Source organism: Oncorhynchus mykiss, chromosome 2 (genome assembly GCF_057628025.1).
Source record: "Oncorhynchus mykiss isolate SJ-2025 chromosome 2, ASM5762802v1, whole genome shotgun sequence".
NCBI lineage: Eukaryota > Metazoa > Chordata > Actinopteri > Salmoniformes > Salmonidae > Oncorhynchus > Oncorhynchus mykiss.
In genome coordinates this window covers 23295599-23309828 of record NC_143023.1, presented here as the reverse complement: position 1 = coordinate 23309828, position 14230 = coordinate 23295599, and the positions used below count along the sequence as shown (strand labels likewise).

The 14230-nt window shown below is 40.6% G+C and overlaps 1 protein-coding gene across 1 annotated transcript; it reads left to right on the top strand.

The window, feature by feature from the left end:
- The first annotated feature begins 3863 nt into the window (after window positions 1–3863).
- On the top strand, window positions 3864–11513 carry LOC149984918 (V-set domain-containing T-cell activation inhibitor 1-like). The gene is made up of 5 exons (XM_090200741.1): window positions 3864–3873; window positions 6083–6159; window positions 10321–10489; window positions 10745–10944; window positions 11460–11513. The coding sequence occupies exons 1-5, from the start codon at window positions 3864–3866 to the stop codon at window positions 11511–11513; spliced, it is 510 nt and encodes a 169-aa protein (XP_090056867.1).
- The last annotated feature ends 2717 nt before the right edge of the window (window positions 11514–14230 follow it).

Genomic DNA, 14230 nt, shown 5'->3' with positions numbered 1-14230 from the left:
ACCCAGAGCAAATCATGTTGTTTTGGTGTTCCAGTGGGATGCAGAGGGTGACATTGACCAAAGCCAGGGGATTTATCATTCTCATGTGCTTAGACTGCACAGGGGAGAATTCCAATTCATGTAGATGCACTGTGAGTAGCCTGGATTTGTTGTCCACTGTAGCAGCATGATCTACAGTACCCATAATCTAAAAAGCAGAAAGATAGTCCAACATAGCCTCCAACAGCTACTCTATAGTTGACCAAAGTATCCAATTACTTCTCACTGGAAGAAGTTAGGCTACACTAGCATGTATTATGTTTTGTTCATTTATTAAATGATTCACTTCCTGAACTTGCTTCCCGACATCCCAGCGCACACGTTCGAGGACCGAGTTTGGGGAACCCTAAGCCACACTTAGAGATTCTCCTGTACTTTTATATCTTTTTTTAACCAGTAATTCTGAACGTAGCACTCACAAGCTAAAAGTGGCCCCCGAACATTGCGTACGCCATCACAAATGTGCAGGTATGTGCACCACGTCATTGCTCTCTCTGCTGTATCAACTGAGCCATTGGGCCTCCCTGTAACCTCATTGGATAATGCTGGGCAGTCCTCTTGCTAGCTGCCACTCAAGTGCGAAGGGCTAGAACTCAAATTGCTAAGGGGCTGGCCCTCATGCTGGGATATGTAGGGAAAATGGTGCAGCACAGCTTCAAGAAACCAGTCGCTTTCAAACTAGGGATTTCGTGGCTAATTGAAGTTAGACAGTAAGTCTGTTCATAGATTATGCATGTATGAACTACATTGACTGTCACACCTTGATCAGTTTCACCTGTCCTCGTTATTGTCTCCACCCCATCCAGGTGTGACTTGTTTTCCCCGGTGTATTTATCCCTGTGCTTCCTGTCTCTCTGTGCCAGTTTGTCTTTTATGTTCCAAGTCAACCAGCCGGTTTCCCCGTTCTCCTGCTTTTTGCATTCTCCTTTTTCTAGTCCTCCCGGTTTTGACCCTTGCCTGTTCTGGACTCTGTACCCGCCTGCCTGACCATTCTGCCTGTCTTGACCACGAGCCTGACTGCCACTCTGTACATCTTTGACCTTTTGCCTGTCCACGACCATTCTCTCGCCTGCTCCTTTTGGATTATTAAACATTGTAAGACTCCAATCATCTGCATCTGGATCTCGCCGTGTGTCATGATATTGCCACATCCAAAGCGGCAGGTTAAAAAAATACTTTCTTAGTCGCCAAAGTATCAGAGCAAGTCTTTAAGAAAAACATGGTTTACTTAACTAGTTACTTTGAAAAAGTAGTTCACTACATCAAAACTACCTCGTGAGTGAACGTGAACAGAGGCTGTCTCAGGTTGATCTCCGTACAGATTTAGAAACAGTGAATGATGTAAGAGGGGCAATAGTAGAGGCCTCAAAGCAGGTGACACACACAGGTACAGGGGGGAGAAGGAGAATGCCAGTTCCCTGGTGGACTGAAGAGTGCAGAGAAGCTGTAAAGAGTAGGTGTTCCTTTTGTCCAGGTGGGAAAGGGCAGTGTGGAGTGCAATAGAGATCACATCATCTGTGGATCTGCTGGGGCAGTATGCAAATTGGAGTGGGTCTAGCGTTTCTGGGATAATGGTGTTAACATGAGCCATGACCAGCCTTTTAAAGCACTTCATGGCTACAGAAGTGAGTGCTACGGGTCAGTAGTAATTTAGGCATGTTACCTTGGTGTTCTCTGCTTGAAACATGTTGGTATTACAGATTCGGTCAGGGACAGGTTGAAAATGTCAGTGAACACTTGCCAGTTGGTCAGACACTTGCCAGTTGGTCAGCGCGTGCTCGGAGTACACGTCCTGGTAATCCGCCTGGCCCTGCGACCTGTTTAAAGGTCTTACTTACTTTGGCTATGGAGAGTTAATTGTCCTGGAACAAAGAAAAATACAACTTTTAAAAAGATTAATGGAAAAAAACTTTAGTATACCTTGATTAGATACATTTTCACTCCTCTTAGTCAATACATGTTGGAAACACCTTTGGCAGCGATTGCAGCTGTGAGTCTTCTTGGGTAGGTCTCATAAGAGCAGGTTTATGTCAAGCATACTGTCATGACGTTGCCCTCTTTGGGTATGGCAAGCCCCATCCCTCTCTCCCTGCCTCCCCCTTTCCTCCTTCAGCTAGGCTGCTGTGGTTAGAGAGACGTCGTAAATTCCCGAGGATCTCCTCATGGACACAGTATAGAGTATGTTCCGGAGAAAGTATAAAAGATCGGTGAAGAATTCAGCTATGAACTGGTCCGTTTGTTACAACTTGGGGAAGCTCATGGGAGACGGTGCGGCCACATTACCATAACGCTGTTTATATAATACCCTCAGATATGAGGTTTACATCTAATTGTTGTATAAGATGAATGAATGTTTTTAAAATTGTGTAATATGATTTTGGACTGTTTAATGAAGGAAAATACAATTCCCTTTTGATTTGAACTAAATCAGAGGACCGCCCCTGAGCCTAGTTAGGGTCAGGCATCCTGGGACAGCCCCTTTTCTGCAATTCCGAATAAAACCCAACTTTGAGAAATTATCACCAGACCATGTTTGGACAAAGGTTATAGACTATTGCTGAATCTTTTAACCATACCACGTGGTTAAACTCTTGACTATCGATACCGACAGAAGAAGAACAAGTCTTTGATATTAATTACTAGTCTGCAGCTAGGAATTCGGTATCATTGAACGCGAAGAACGACAACCGCCGAAACATCCACTCTATAACAAAACGAATGAATGTCACTCTGAACTATCCAGAATAACCACGACAGAGAGAGAGAATGGGAGAGAGACGGACAATTCTACAAAAGAAACAACTTTTCACCAGCGATCAAGACGACACACTGAGCTTAAATATATATATTGATTGCAATTGTTCCCGAATGATTGAGCGTTCATGTGCAAAGGATTAGCATTCCAATTGTTATAATTATCACTCTGTAGTGACTTCTTAGTCGACCCCCACTTCCCCTTTTGTCTAACAAGCCGCCATGCCGGTTTAGCCCACTAGGGCACATTCTCCTATCATTTCTTGTAACCATATTTACTGTTTGTTTATGCATTTCTGTGAATTACTTAGTTAGTAATAAATAAATGATTTAAGACAATTGATGAATGGATGACTCATAATGAAGACTGGGTTTGTGCAGATAACCAACAATTTACGACGTTTGGAATGAGACTAACGTGAGTTAAAGTAAATAATTAATTAATTCGAAGACTAATTGATCAGATAAAATATCTGAAAAGTTATTTTAGGAAATGATAACTTTGTAATCTGAATATTTTTCCTTGGTGCCCCGACTTCCTAGTTCATTACAGTTACATGATTAATCAGTTGATCGCGTAATACTAATTACAGAGAATCTTTGATAAAAACTATAAGTCTTCAATTTAATGATAGTAAAGACACGACAATACCCATTCCATGCTTTTACAAATCTACATTGCGTGCTGCTTGGGGTTTTAGGCTGGGTTTCTGTATAGCACTTTGTGACATCTGCGGATGTAAAAAGGGCTTAAAAAATAAATGTGATTGATTGATGATGCAGCCACCACAATGCTTGAAAAAAGGAGGCAGTTACTCAGTGATGTGTTGTGTTTGCCTCTAACGATGTGCACTGAGAGTCAGGAAGCAAGTTCAGGGAGTGAGTGTTTTAATAAATTAACACAATATAATACCAAATAATAACCAAGAACAACGCACAGACATGACACAGGAACAGAAATAATGACATCTGGGGAAGGAACCAAAGGGAGTAACATATATAGATAGGGCAGGTAATCAAGGTGGTGATGGAGTTCAGGTGAGTGTCATTATGCGCTGACGCGCTTAACGATGGTGACAGGTGTGCGCCATAACGAGCAGCCTGGTGACCTAGAGGCCGGAGAGGTAGCACACGTGACAGCCTCAAACATAAAGCTTTGTATTTAGGCCAAAAAGTGTATTCCTTTGCTGTGCTTTTTTCCCCCAGTATTACTTTAGTGCCTTGTTGCATATACAGTGGGACAAAAAAGTATTTAGTCAGCCACCAATTGTGCAAGTTCTCCCACTTAAAATATTAGAGAGGCCTGTAATTTTCATCATAGGTACACTTCAACTATGACAGACAAAATTAGAAAAAAAATCCAGAAAATCACATTGTAGGATTTTTAATGAATTTATTTGCAAATTATGGTGGAAAATAAGTATTTGGTCAATAACAAAAGTTTATCTCAATACTTTATCTCAATATACCCTTTGTTGGCAATGACAGAGGTCAAATGTTTTCTCTAAGTCTTCACAAGGTTTTCACACACTGTTGCTGGTATTTTGGCCCATTCCTCCATGCAGATCTCCTCTAGAGCAGTGATGTTTTGGGGCTGTTGCTGGGCAACACAGACTTTCAACTCCCTCCAAAGATTTTCTATGGGGTTGAGATCTGGAGACTGGCTAGGCCACTCCAGGACCTTGAAATGCTTCTTATGAAGCCACTCCTTTGTTACCCGGGCGGTGTGTTTGGGATCATTGTCATGCTGAAAGACCCAGCCACGTTTCATCTTCAATGCCCTTGCTGATGGAAGGAGGTTTTCACAAGGGGTTTATATAGAAACCCAAAAACTGCTTAGTTAAGGTTTATTCCGGTCTTCCCTGGCGCACCTGGGCTCCACAGTCACTTTGTGTCAATCTTGTGGTCGAATGCACCGGGTGTTGATCACCCCAGCCTGGCTTAGTTTTGCAGGAAGAGGATGCTTTAGAACAATAATGAGGGTGTTTCTGCTCCTTGATCTATCTATGATTGCCAGATGTGTCCTTGGCTGTATGCTCAGAACGGCTGTGGGGAGTGAAAGTGGGAGAGTAGGAACCAACCCTGAGGCAGGGGAAGTGGTGAAACGGTCTTGTAGTTACACCCCTCCATATGTGCACAGCAATATGCCTTATTTATTACTTTAAGCAGAGAGCTCTTTCCCATTACTAAGCTTCTATACTAAGCTCCTATTATAAAGCTACAAATAATTATATAGGTCCGGCAAACATAGATTTTTTCCTTCCCACATCCCTAAGCAGTTTCCTTCCTGTCCTGCAGCTCAGTTCAGAAGGATGACCAGGGGGGCTTTATTTGGGTCTTCGCGATCAAGCGACTCCTTGTGGAGGGCTATCCGATTGGATATCGGGGTAAAAAAATAAGTACAAAGATGTAGGTAGGCTAGAAGCTATCGCAGTGCTGAATTTCAAGTCGAATGGCCAGGAATCAGATTTGTATCGGACTTCAAACCATCTATCATGGTGATTTGAAATGTGGCTTGACATATCTGATTCCATGCGCTTTTTGGCTGTTCAGACTGCAGGAAAAAGCTTGGGTTTCTTATCGGAATGCAATATTTTTTGATTTGGGTCACTTCAAAATGCCAATGTAAAAAAGGCTTTAGTTTGCCAACCTCTTGACACTTTTCATCCTCATAACTGATTAAGTTGAAATAGGCCTACTACTACTCAGTTATCATGAATCTTGGTACATCTGACTGAGACAAGTATAGCCATGCATGTTGTAACAAGGCATATAGTATTTTCAATATATGGATGTTAGAAGAAATACAGTAGACGACACGAGTCAAAAAGTGATTGATGACCTATTTCATGTGTCATGTGGTTATGCCCATATATGTACATCCTGTCTTTCCGTTCTCACGCTATCGAGTGAGTGCCTCATAGTGCATCTGTTTATGGTAAAGCATGTGTTTGCATTAAAGCTGTCAATATGATTGATGTGCAGTGACCTTGTTGAACTGTGGAATGTGTTTGAACATTTGAAAGAGTAGAGTATTGACTCTCTGCTGTTTAGTAATAATGTATATGAAACAGTAATTTCCAGAGGGGACATGTATTGGTCAGTATAAGTAAAGAGCTGTGAACACTATGAGCGACAAGAATCCTCGAGAGATAAACCACAGAAGACTCTAAATAAATAACACATGGCTCCTAGACCCATTTTAGGTGTATTGTGGTTTAACTTCAATGAATGAAATCGCTGTCTCTCTCTCACTCTCCATGTGTGTTTGTGTGCGTGTATTATCAAGGATCTGTAGCGTCCGGAGGGGAGCTAATGACCTATGTCACCCCCCACAACATGGGGTTGTGTGTGGGAGGTCGTTCGGTAACAAGCAGAGAAACATGCTGATGGCACTATTTTCTAAGAAAGAAATGAAAGAATAATTATACAAATAAACATTTTAATTGATATGAATGGCATTTATGTATAAACATTTTAGAAGAAAATACAAGGGTTATAAAAAATAAAAATGTATTTACCTTCAATGAATGACAGCTGGCCCTATGTCTCTGTGTGTGTGTGTGTGTGTGTGTGTGTGTGTGTGTGTGTGTGTGTGTGTGTGTGTGTGTGTGTGTGTGTGTGTGTGTCCAGGATGCAGGCTGCATGGTAGGTGTCAGGTTACGAGCTGTGGGTTGAAACACAGAGAGAAAATCCTGATCGAGGAGCAAAATGCCTTATATTATCAGAATACAGTTAATATATATATATATATATATATATAGTAAAGTGTAGTATTGTTTGAAAGTAATATGTATGTTTTCTATACATTTTAGTAAAAAAAAACGAGGTTTAGTATAATATTGCATAGCACAGCGTGTGCGTGCGTGTGCGTGCGTGTGTGTAAGGTCCTTGAAACAACTGCCTGAAAACAGTGGGGTCCTGTGGCGTCCGAGGATCTCATGACCTCTGAACTTCCAAAAGACTTCTCGGCATATCCATATGTAGGATCAGCAAAAAATATATATATATTGTCAGAAAACAGGTTTATGTGTTCTCGTGAGGTCTCCTGGGGTGGCTGTCTCAATCAATCACGCCATCCTCTTTTTGAAAGGGTAATTGTACTCTTTAAGATGGGCCCTTATGACTTAAACACATCCATTATACCCCCCTTTAATAACCTTTTATTGCACGGGGCTAAATCAGGAGCACACAGAGAGTTTCTTGGTAGTCGTAAACAAATCTACTGTAAAACAAAAGTGTACACCTCACACACAGGGTTATGGACTTAAAAAAGAAGACACCAGTAACATGTCAGATATAGTTTAAATGTATTCATTTTTGAGTTTGCAACCCAATATTCCACTTTAAATACATCACAGAAGACTGAAATGTAACAAAACGCCTATTGTGTTTATTGAGATGTACACTGAGATGTTCTGTTGGGTTCTTTCTCTCTCTCTCTCTCTCTCTCTCTCTCTCTCTCTCTCTCTCTCTCTCTCTCACATACACACACATACACACACACACACACACACACTCTTTCTCTCTCAGGCTATGAAAAAAAGACCAAAGACATGACAATGACTCCTGAGTGTTGAACTTTTGCCATCTCTATAGCCACCCTGGTTATTATATGATCCTGATGGTCATCTACGATCGTTGGAACGTCTTGAATAACAATAAGGGGCACATGTACAGTTCCTCTCTAGTTTTAATCCTAGGTTTATGACTTCTAGGGAGTGTTTCCTAGATGCTGTGGTTCAGCATATGCATTGAAGGGTCTTAGATTTTTAGACTGGTATCTGTAAAACCCTTTGTGACAACTGCTGATGCAAAAAAAGGCTTTTAAGAAATACATTTGGTTGATTGACAGATTTGTATTATTATTATTATTATCATAATCTTTATTATTATTATTATGTTACAGGTGAGACATACCCAGAAATGTCAACATCTTGGCAAGTGCTCAAATCTGTACAGCAGCCCCAGACAATCATGTACAGTAGCTCCAATTTACAAGAATTGGTTTTACAAGGCAGTGATGAAAACAGTTTATATGAGCGCTATTTCAAACATACAATGATATATATTTGATAAAATTACCCATTCAAAACTGTTGTTACAAAATCACTTTGGTATACTTACTTTGGTATACATTGAATGAAATGTTATATAATAATTGATCATCACTCACACACACAGACATGACTTGATCGTTGTTCACAGTTTATTATCATAGTTTGTCATAGTTTCTAATTGTAGTTTATAATCAAAGTTTGAACATAGTTGGCCATAGTTTCTAATCATACTTTCTAGTCATACTTTCTAATCATACTTTCTAATCATACTTTCTAATCATACTTTCTAGTCTGAGAGGTTTTGATATATTAAGAGGGTCAAATAGAACCTAAGAGGGCAGAAGCTATTTTTTATAACCAGTATGAATAAAAACAATGGCTTCTGCTCAATGGCTAAATAGCCTTAATTAAAATAAAATAAAACATATGTCAATGAAAACAATTAAGACAAATCATTCTTAAATAATATATATCTATATACATACATCACATTGAATATTCAACTCACCACTCCATGAGGAAGGGAGGATTCCCAGATGATCTTTTAGCTGTTCTGTCTTCATGCTGTTCTGGGCTGATGGCTGTTGTAGAGGGGAGGGGCCTTTGAGTGAGCTGGGACCTTTTATGGCCCTGCCTCTGGGAGCCTGTCTGCTTGCTATACATGATGAGTGAATGAAAGAGGGCCTACATGTAAGATATTTTGTGCTACAAACATACTTCTACTTGAAGAGGTTTTTTTGACCATTCAGGGATCTACTATCAAACAGTCATGAAATCATGAAGAAAATGAATGTCTACACTAAAAAAATTGAATTTGGTCATAAAAATACATGTTGACAAGCTATATGCATGAAAATAAAGATGCTTACAATATGTGACATATTGGAGACATTTTTGGACACTTATAAGGGCCTCCTATGCCTTGTTATTGATACATGTCTGTAAAGATAGTTTGGTATACGATATATTATACTATTATTATTACTAATATTATACTAAACCTCTGTTGTTTTTAACTCAAATGTATATAAAACATACATATTATTATCAAACAATACTACACTTTAATACCCCATGTAATATATATATATATATATATATACATTATTTTTAACTGTATTCATGTAAAATTAAGCATTTTGCTTCTTGATCACGATTCTCTCTCTGTGTGTCAACCCACAGCTCGTAACCTGACACCTACCATGCAGCCTGCAGCCTGGACACACACACACACACACACACACACACACACACACACACACACACACACACACACACACACACACACACACACACACACACACACAGACATATGGCCAGTTTTTTTTTTTAAACCCTGTATTTTCTTCTAAAATGTTTATACATAAATGCCATTCATATCCTTTAAAATGTTTATTTGTATAATTATTCTTTCATTTCTTTCTTAGAAAATAATGCAATCAGCATGCTTCTCTGCTTGTTACCGAACGACCTCCCACACACAACCCCATGTTGTGGGGGGTGACATAGGTCATTAGCAGATCCTTGTCAACACACACACACACAAACACACATGGAGAGCGAGAGAGAGAGACATCGATTTCATTCCTTGAAGTTAAATCCCAATACACATAAAATTGGTCTAGGAGCCATGTTTTATTTATTTAGAGTCTTCTGTGGTTTATCTCTCGAGGATTCTTGTCGCTCATAGTGTTCACAGCTCTTTACTTATACTGACCAATACCCTACCCCCCTGGAAATTACTGTTTCATTTACATTATTACTAAACAGCAGAGAGTCAATACTCTACTCTTTCAAATGTTCAAACACAATCCACAGTTCAACAAGGTCACTGCACATCAATCATATTGACAGCTTTAATGCAAACACATGCTTTACCATAAACAGATGCACTATGAGGCACTCACTCGATAGCGTGAGAACGGAAAGACAGGATGTACATATATGGGCATAACCACATGACACATGAAATAGGTCATCAATCCCTTTTTGACTCGTGTTGTCTACTGTATTTCTTCTGATGTGATCCGCATTGTTTTTCCACATATACACTTTCTTTTTACAGGTCCACTCAAAAGCATGTGGGATGAAAAGACAATTGTCATCTCACAGCTTCTTTCGACTTCATTGCTTTTCTCAGGTAGCTAGTTATCATATTCCGTCATCTCATCATGTGTACATTTGTATAATAACATTTAGTAAAGCATTATTTAGAATGTTGGTTTTACAACAACCGTCACCAAGAAGCACACAAGTATCACACTATCTTTGCTGATGTAATACAAGAGAATTTAAGTTTCTCCCTTATCGATGGCTGTGTTGTTTGTCTCCTTCCTTAGTCATTATTGAGGTTCAGTTCCCTATTTCACCTATGGGAGTGACAGCTCTGGACAGTGACATCACCCTTAGATGATCTTTCCCTCCGTATGAAAACCTCAACCTCAACAACGTGATTGTCAACTGGCAGCGTGGAGAGTCAGAGGTGGTCCACAGCTATTACCATGGGAGACGTCAGCTGGAAAGACAGAGTGTCGTTTACAAGGGACGAACTCATCTGTTTGAAGACCAGCTCACTGTGGGAAAGGCGTCACTTAGACTGAGTGGTGTGCAGCTGAGTGACCAGGGCCCATACACCTGTGATGTGACAGATGAACAGGAAAGCACCAAGGAAAGCTACAACTTTTAGTGGCAGGTTAGAGACTATTTATTTTTGTCCATTCAGATTTTTTTTTAAATCTTGCATCTATGAGGGATTAAGAGACTTAAAAGTATTAAGCTATCTGCACAAAATCAGCTTATTGTCATCTACTTGCCTAAAGCCCTCTGCAGTCAGAATTGCAATTTGTTAAGAGCTGAATAGGAGTATTGTTGTTGTTGTTGTTTTTGTTTAGCCCTAGCCCCCTTCAAGGAGCCCCAGCTCTTTGTACAGTCATCCTGTGACAGCTTCATCATCGCCTTCCACTCCTCTCAGGGTTTCCCCCAGCCTGATGTGTGGTGGACGGACTCCATTGGAGGAGACATCTTCAATCAGAGCCACAGCCGTATCGGCCTGGACAGCAGGGGGCGCTATGAGGTCCACAGCTCCATGGAGGTCAGTCCAAACAGTACTCACCATCATTGTTGAAATGAGACTAGAGGTTCTCAATCAAACCTTCACCCGCTCGCTCACCCTCCACCCACTTCCAGGTAAAGCTGCGACCTACTAACAGGTTTAGGGGTAGAGCAATGTGACCAAGTATGGATCACTGATTTAGTGATGAAATATTAAACCATTGCATAATCACTAATGGCTAAACCCTGACAGTGTGTTACTCCTACACACATTCCACAATGTATGAATTTAGACAAAATTTGTAGTCAAAAACCCCCATCCTAAATAAGGATTTGACATTTCACTTCATGAGGGAAAATTAGTCATATGAGCATTTTGTATAGATGTACTGCATGCAAGAATAACACCATTGCAGAGAAAAACTTCCCATGAGAGGAACTGTTTACAATGACCTCAATGAAAGGTTCAGTGACCAGGCAGTACTACTAGACAAACAAGTCTTTGGGAGGGGAAGCTGAAAGCCTGTCTTCCTCTCATCTCTTCCTCTTTTACAGAATGCTGTGAGGTGCCTCTTGCAACCAGGGGCAGACCGGCTTTGGTGTTATTAGGGATAGTTCTCTTAGCAGCATTAGCAATGCCACTCATTTTGTACTTCAGACGCAAGCCTGAAGCACACCGACACCAGATGGTCCCACATGACGACACAACAGGACAAGACGAGGCTCATGAAACAGAAATTTGATAAAAACTAGTTACAAAAGTCTAAGCTGTGTTTCAATGTCACAAATATAGGTGTGTGTGTGTGTTGTTGCCTTATTAAATATTTCCAATCCCTCTTGGTAAAGTATTATAGAGTACGGCTGGAAGGAGACTTTGCTACTCCCTGCAACCCTACGTAATCCAGCCTACTTAGATTATTTTGCGATGCAAAGCTGTCAAGGCAAAGGGTGGCTACTTTGAAGAATCTAAAATATATAAATATATTTTGATTTCTTTAACACTTTTTTGTGGTTCTACATGATTCCATATGTGTTATTTCATAGTTTTGATGTCTTCACTATTATTTCACAATGTAGAAAATAGTAAAAAAAAAGGAAAACCCCTGAATGAGTAAGTGTGTCCAAACTTTTGACTGGTACTGTACATTTTGTCCAATGTTATTGTCAAAGGTGGCCTGGTAACAACAACTGTGGGAAAAGTACTATCCACCTTACAGTTGGACTGGTTGAAAAGTTGATCCTACACCACGAGGTGGATGGAACGTCTGGGGCATATTATAGAAATATTTCAAATTTCATGGCACTTGGAGTCACTCTGTGAGACAGTTCATTACATTAACTATTTACCGTTGCTGCAAAACTTGAATGTGCATTGTCACTTAGATAAGGAATGACATACAACCCTAGTGATAGCAGTTAAAAAAGATGCCCTTTGACACCATCACCCTCAGAGCTAAAGTGTGAAACTTTACTTATATTGATGACAGTGATGAGGCCAGCCTGTGCCCATCCATTCAAAGTGTCAAAGAAACTAAGCAAGAGGAGTGTTTTGTCTGTGAGCTGCAATGCCATGTTGGCCTACTGTTGGTTATAAAACCGATAAATCCACAATAATCAAGAACTTCAAGAAGCATTTCTCTATGGCTGGCCATGCTTTCCTTCTGGCTACCCCAACACCGGCCAACAGCTCCGCACCCCCCCGCACCCCCCACAGCTACATGCCCAAGCCTCCCCAGCTTCTCCTTCACCCAAATCCAGATAGCAGATGTTCAGAAAGAGCTGCAAAACCTGGAACCGTACAAATCAGCTGGGCTAGACAATCTGGACCCTCTCTTTCTAAAATTATCTGCCTCCATGGTTGCAACCCCGATTACCAGTCTGTTCAACCTCTCTTTCATATCGTCCGAGATTCCTAAAGATTGGAAAGCTGCCGCGGTCATCCCCCTCTTCATCCCCCTCTTCAAAGGGGGTGACACTCTAGACCCAAACTGATACAGACCTTTATACATCCTGCCCTGCCTTTGTAAAGTCTTCGAAAGCCAAGTTAACAAACAGATCAACGACCATTTTGAATCCCACCGTACCTTCTCCGCTGTGCAATCCTGTTTCCTAGCTGGTCACGGGTGCACCTCAGCCACGCTCAAGGTACTAAACAATATCAGAACCGTCATCGATAAAAGACAGTACTGTGCAGCCGTCTTCATCGACCTGGCCAAGGCTTTCGGCTTTCGTCAATCACTGTATTCTTATTGGCATACTCAACAGCCTTGGTTTCTCAAATGACTGCCTCACGTGGTTCACCAGCTACATCTTAGATAGAGGGCCTGTTGTCCGGACCTCTGGCAGTCACTATGGGGGTACCACAGGGTTTATTCTCGGGCTGACTCTTTTCTCGGTATATATCAACGATGTCGCTCTTGCTGCGTGTGATTCTTTGATCCACCTCTACGCAGACGACACCAATCTGTATACATCTAGCCCTTATTTTGACACTGTGTTAACAAACCTCCAAACAAGCTTAATGCCACACAACACCCCTTCCGTGGCCTCCAACTGCTCTGAAGCGCTAGTAAAACTAAATGCATGCTCTTCAACCGATCGCTGGATTAGCATCACTACGCTTCGCTACTATGGCTTATTTATTGCCTTACCTCCTTACGCAATTTGCACACACTGTATATAGACTTTTTATATTGTGTTATTGACTGTACGTTTGTTTATTCCATGTGTAACTCTGTGTTGTTGTTTGTGTCGCATTGCTTTGCTTTATCTTGGCCAGGTCGCAGTTGTAAATGAGAACTTGTTCTCAACTGGCCTATCTGGTTAAGGAAAGGTGAAAAAAAAGAAATAAAAGAGAGTACATTTTAAAGTTAGGGTTTAATAAATGTTAGTAGCTCTGTAATGCATTTCAGATACTCACTATATCATGTGTATTTAAGAAATCCTGACCTCACCCCTCTCGTCACACCCCCAAAATCCTCATGGTTCTATAGTCAATTCTTGTTCAGACCTCTGTCACCCTATTCTTGATCGAGCTGCCAGTAAATAAAGATGTGGCTCTCATATCCTGTTTCAATAACAACGTTTCTGTAATGGTTTCCATGGTTGGTTTTATTTGTGTAAGCTCTCCTCGCCCGTCTCCTATTGACATTCACTTAAGCCATGTTCTGTTGACATACACTTAAAACATCCATATGTAAGTAACGAGCACTTCTTCTAATCCATGTTTAAATATTGCCTTAAAACAATAAATTAAAAGCACATGATAATTTGAATAATTTGAAAGTACATTGTTATTTTATATTATAAATAAATCCATGAATATG

Bases quoted from the DNA above. Each gene is read 5' to 3' on its own strand.
- LOC149984918 (XM_090200741.1), top strand. The intron at 10,490-10,744 runs GTGATGTGACAG...GTTTTTGTTTAG, and splicing joins TGACCAGGGCCCATACACCT to CCCTAGCCCCCTTCAAGGAG. The intron at 10,945-11,459 runs GTCAGTCCAAAC...CCTCTTTTACAG, and splicing joins AGGTCCACAGCTCCATGGAG to AATGCTGTGAGGTGCCTCTT.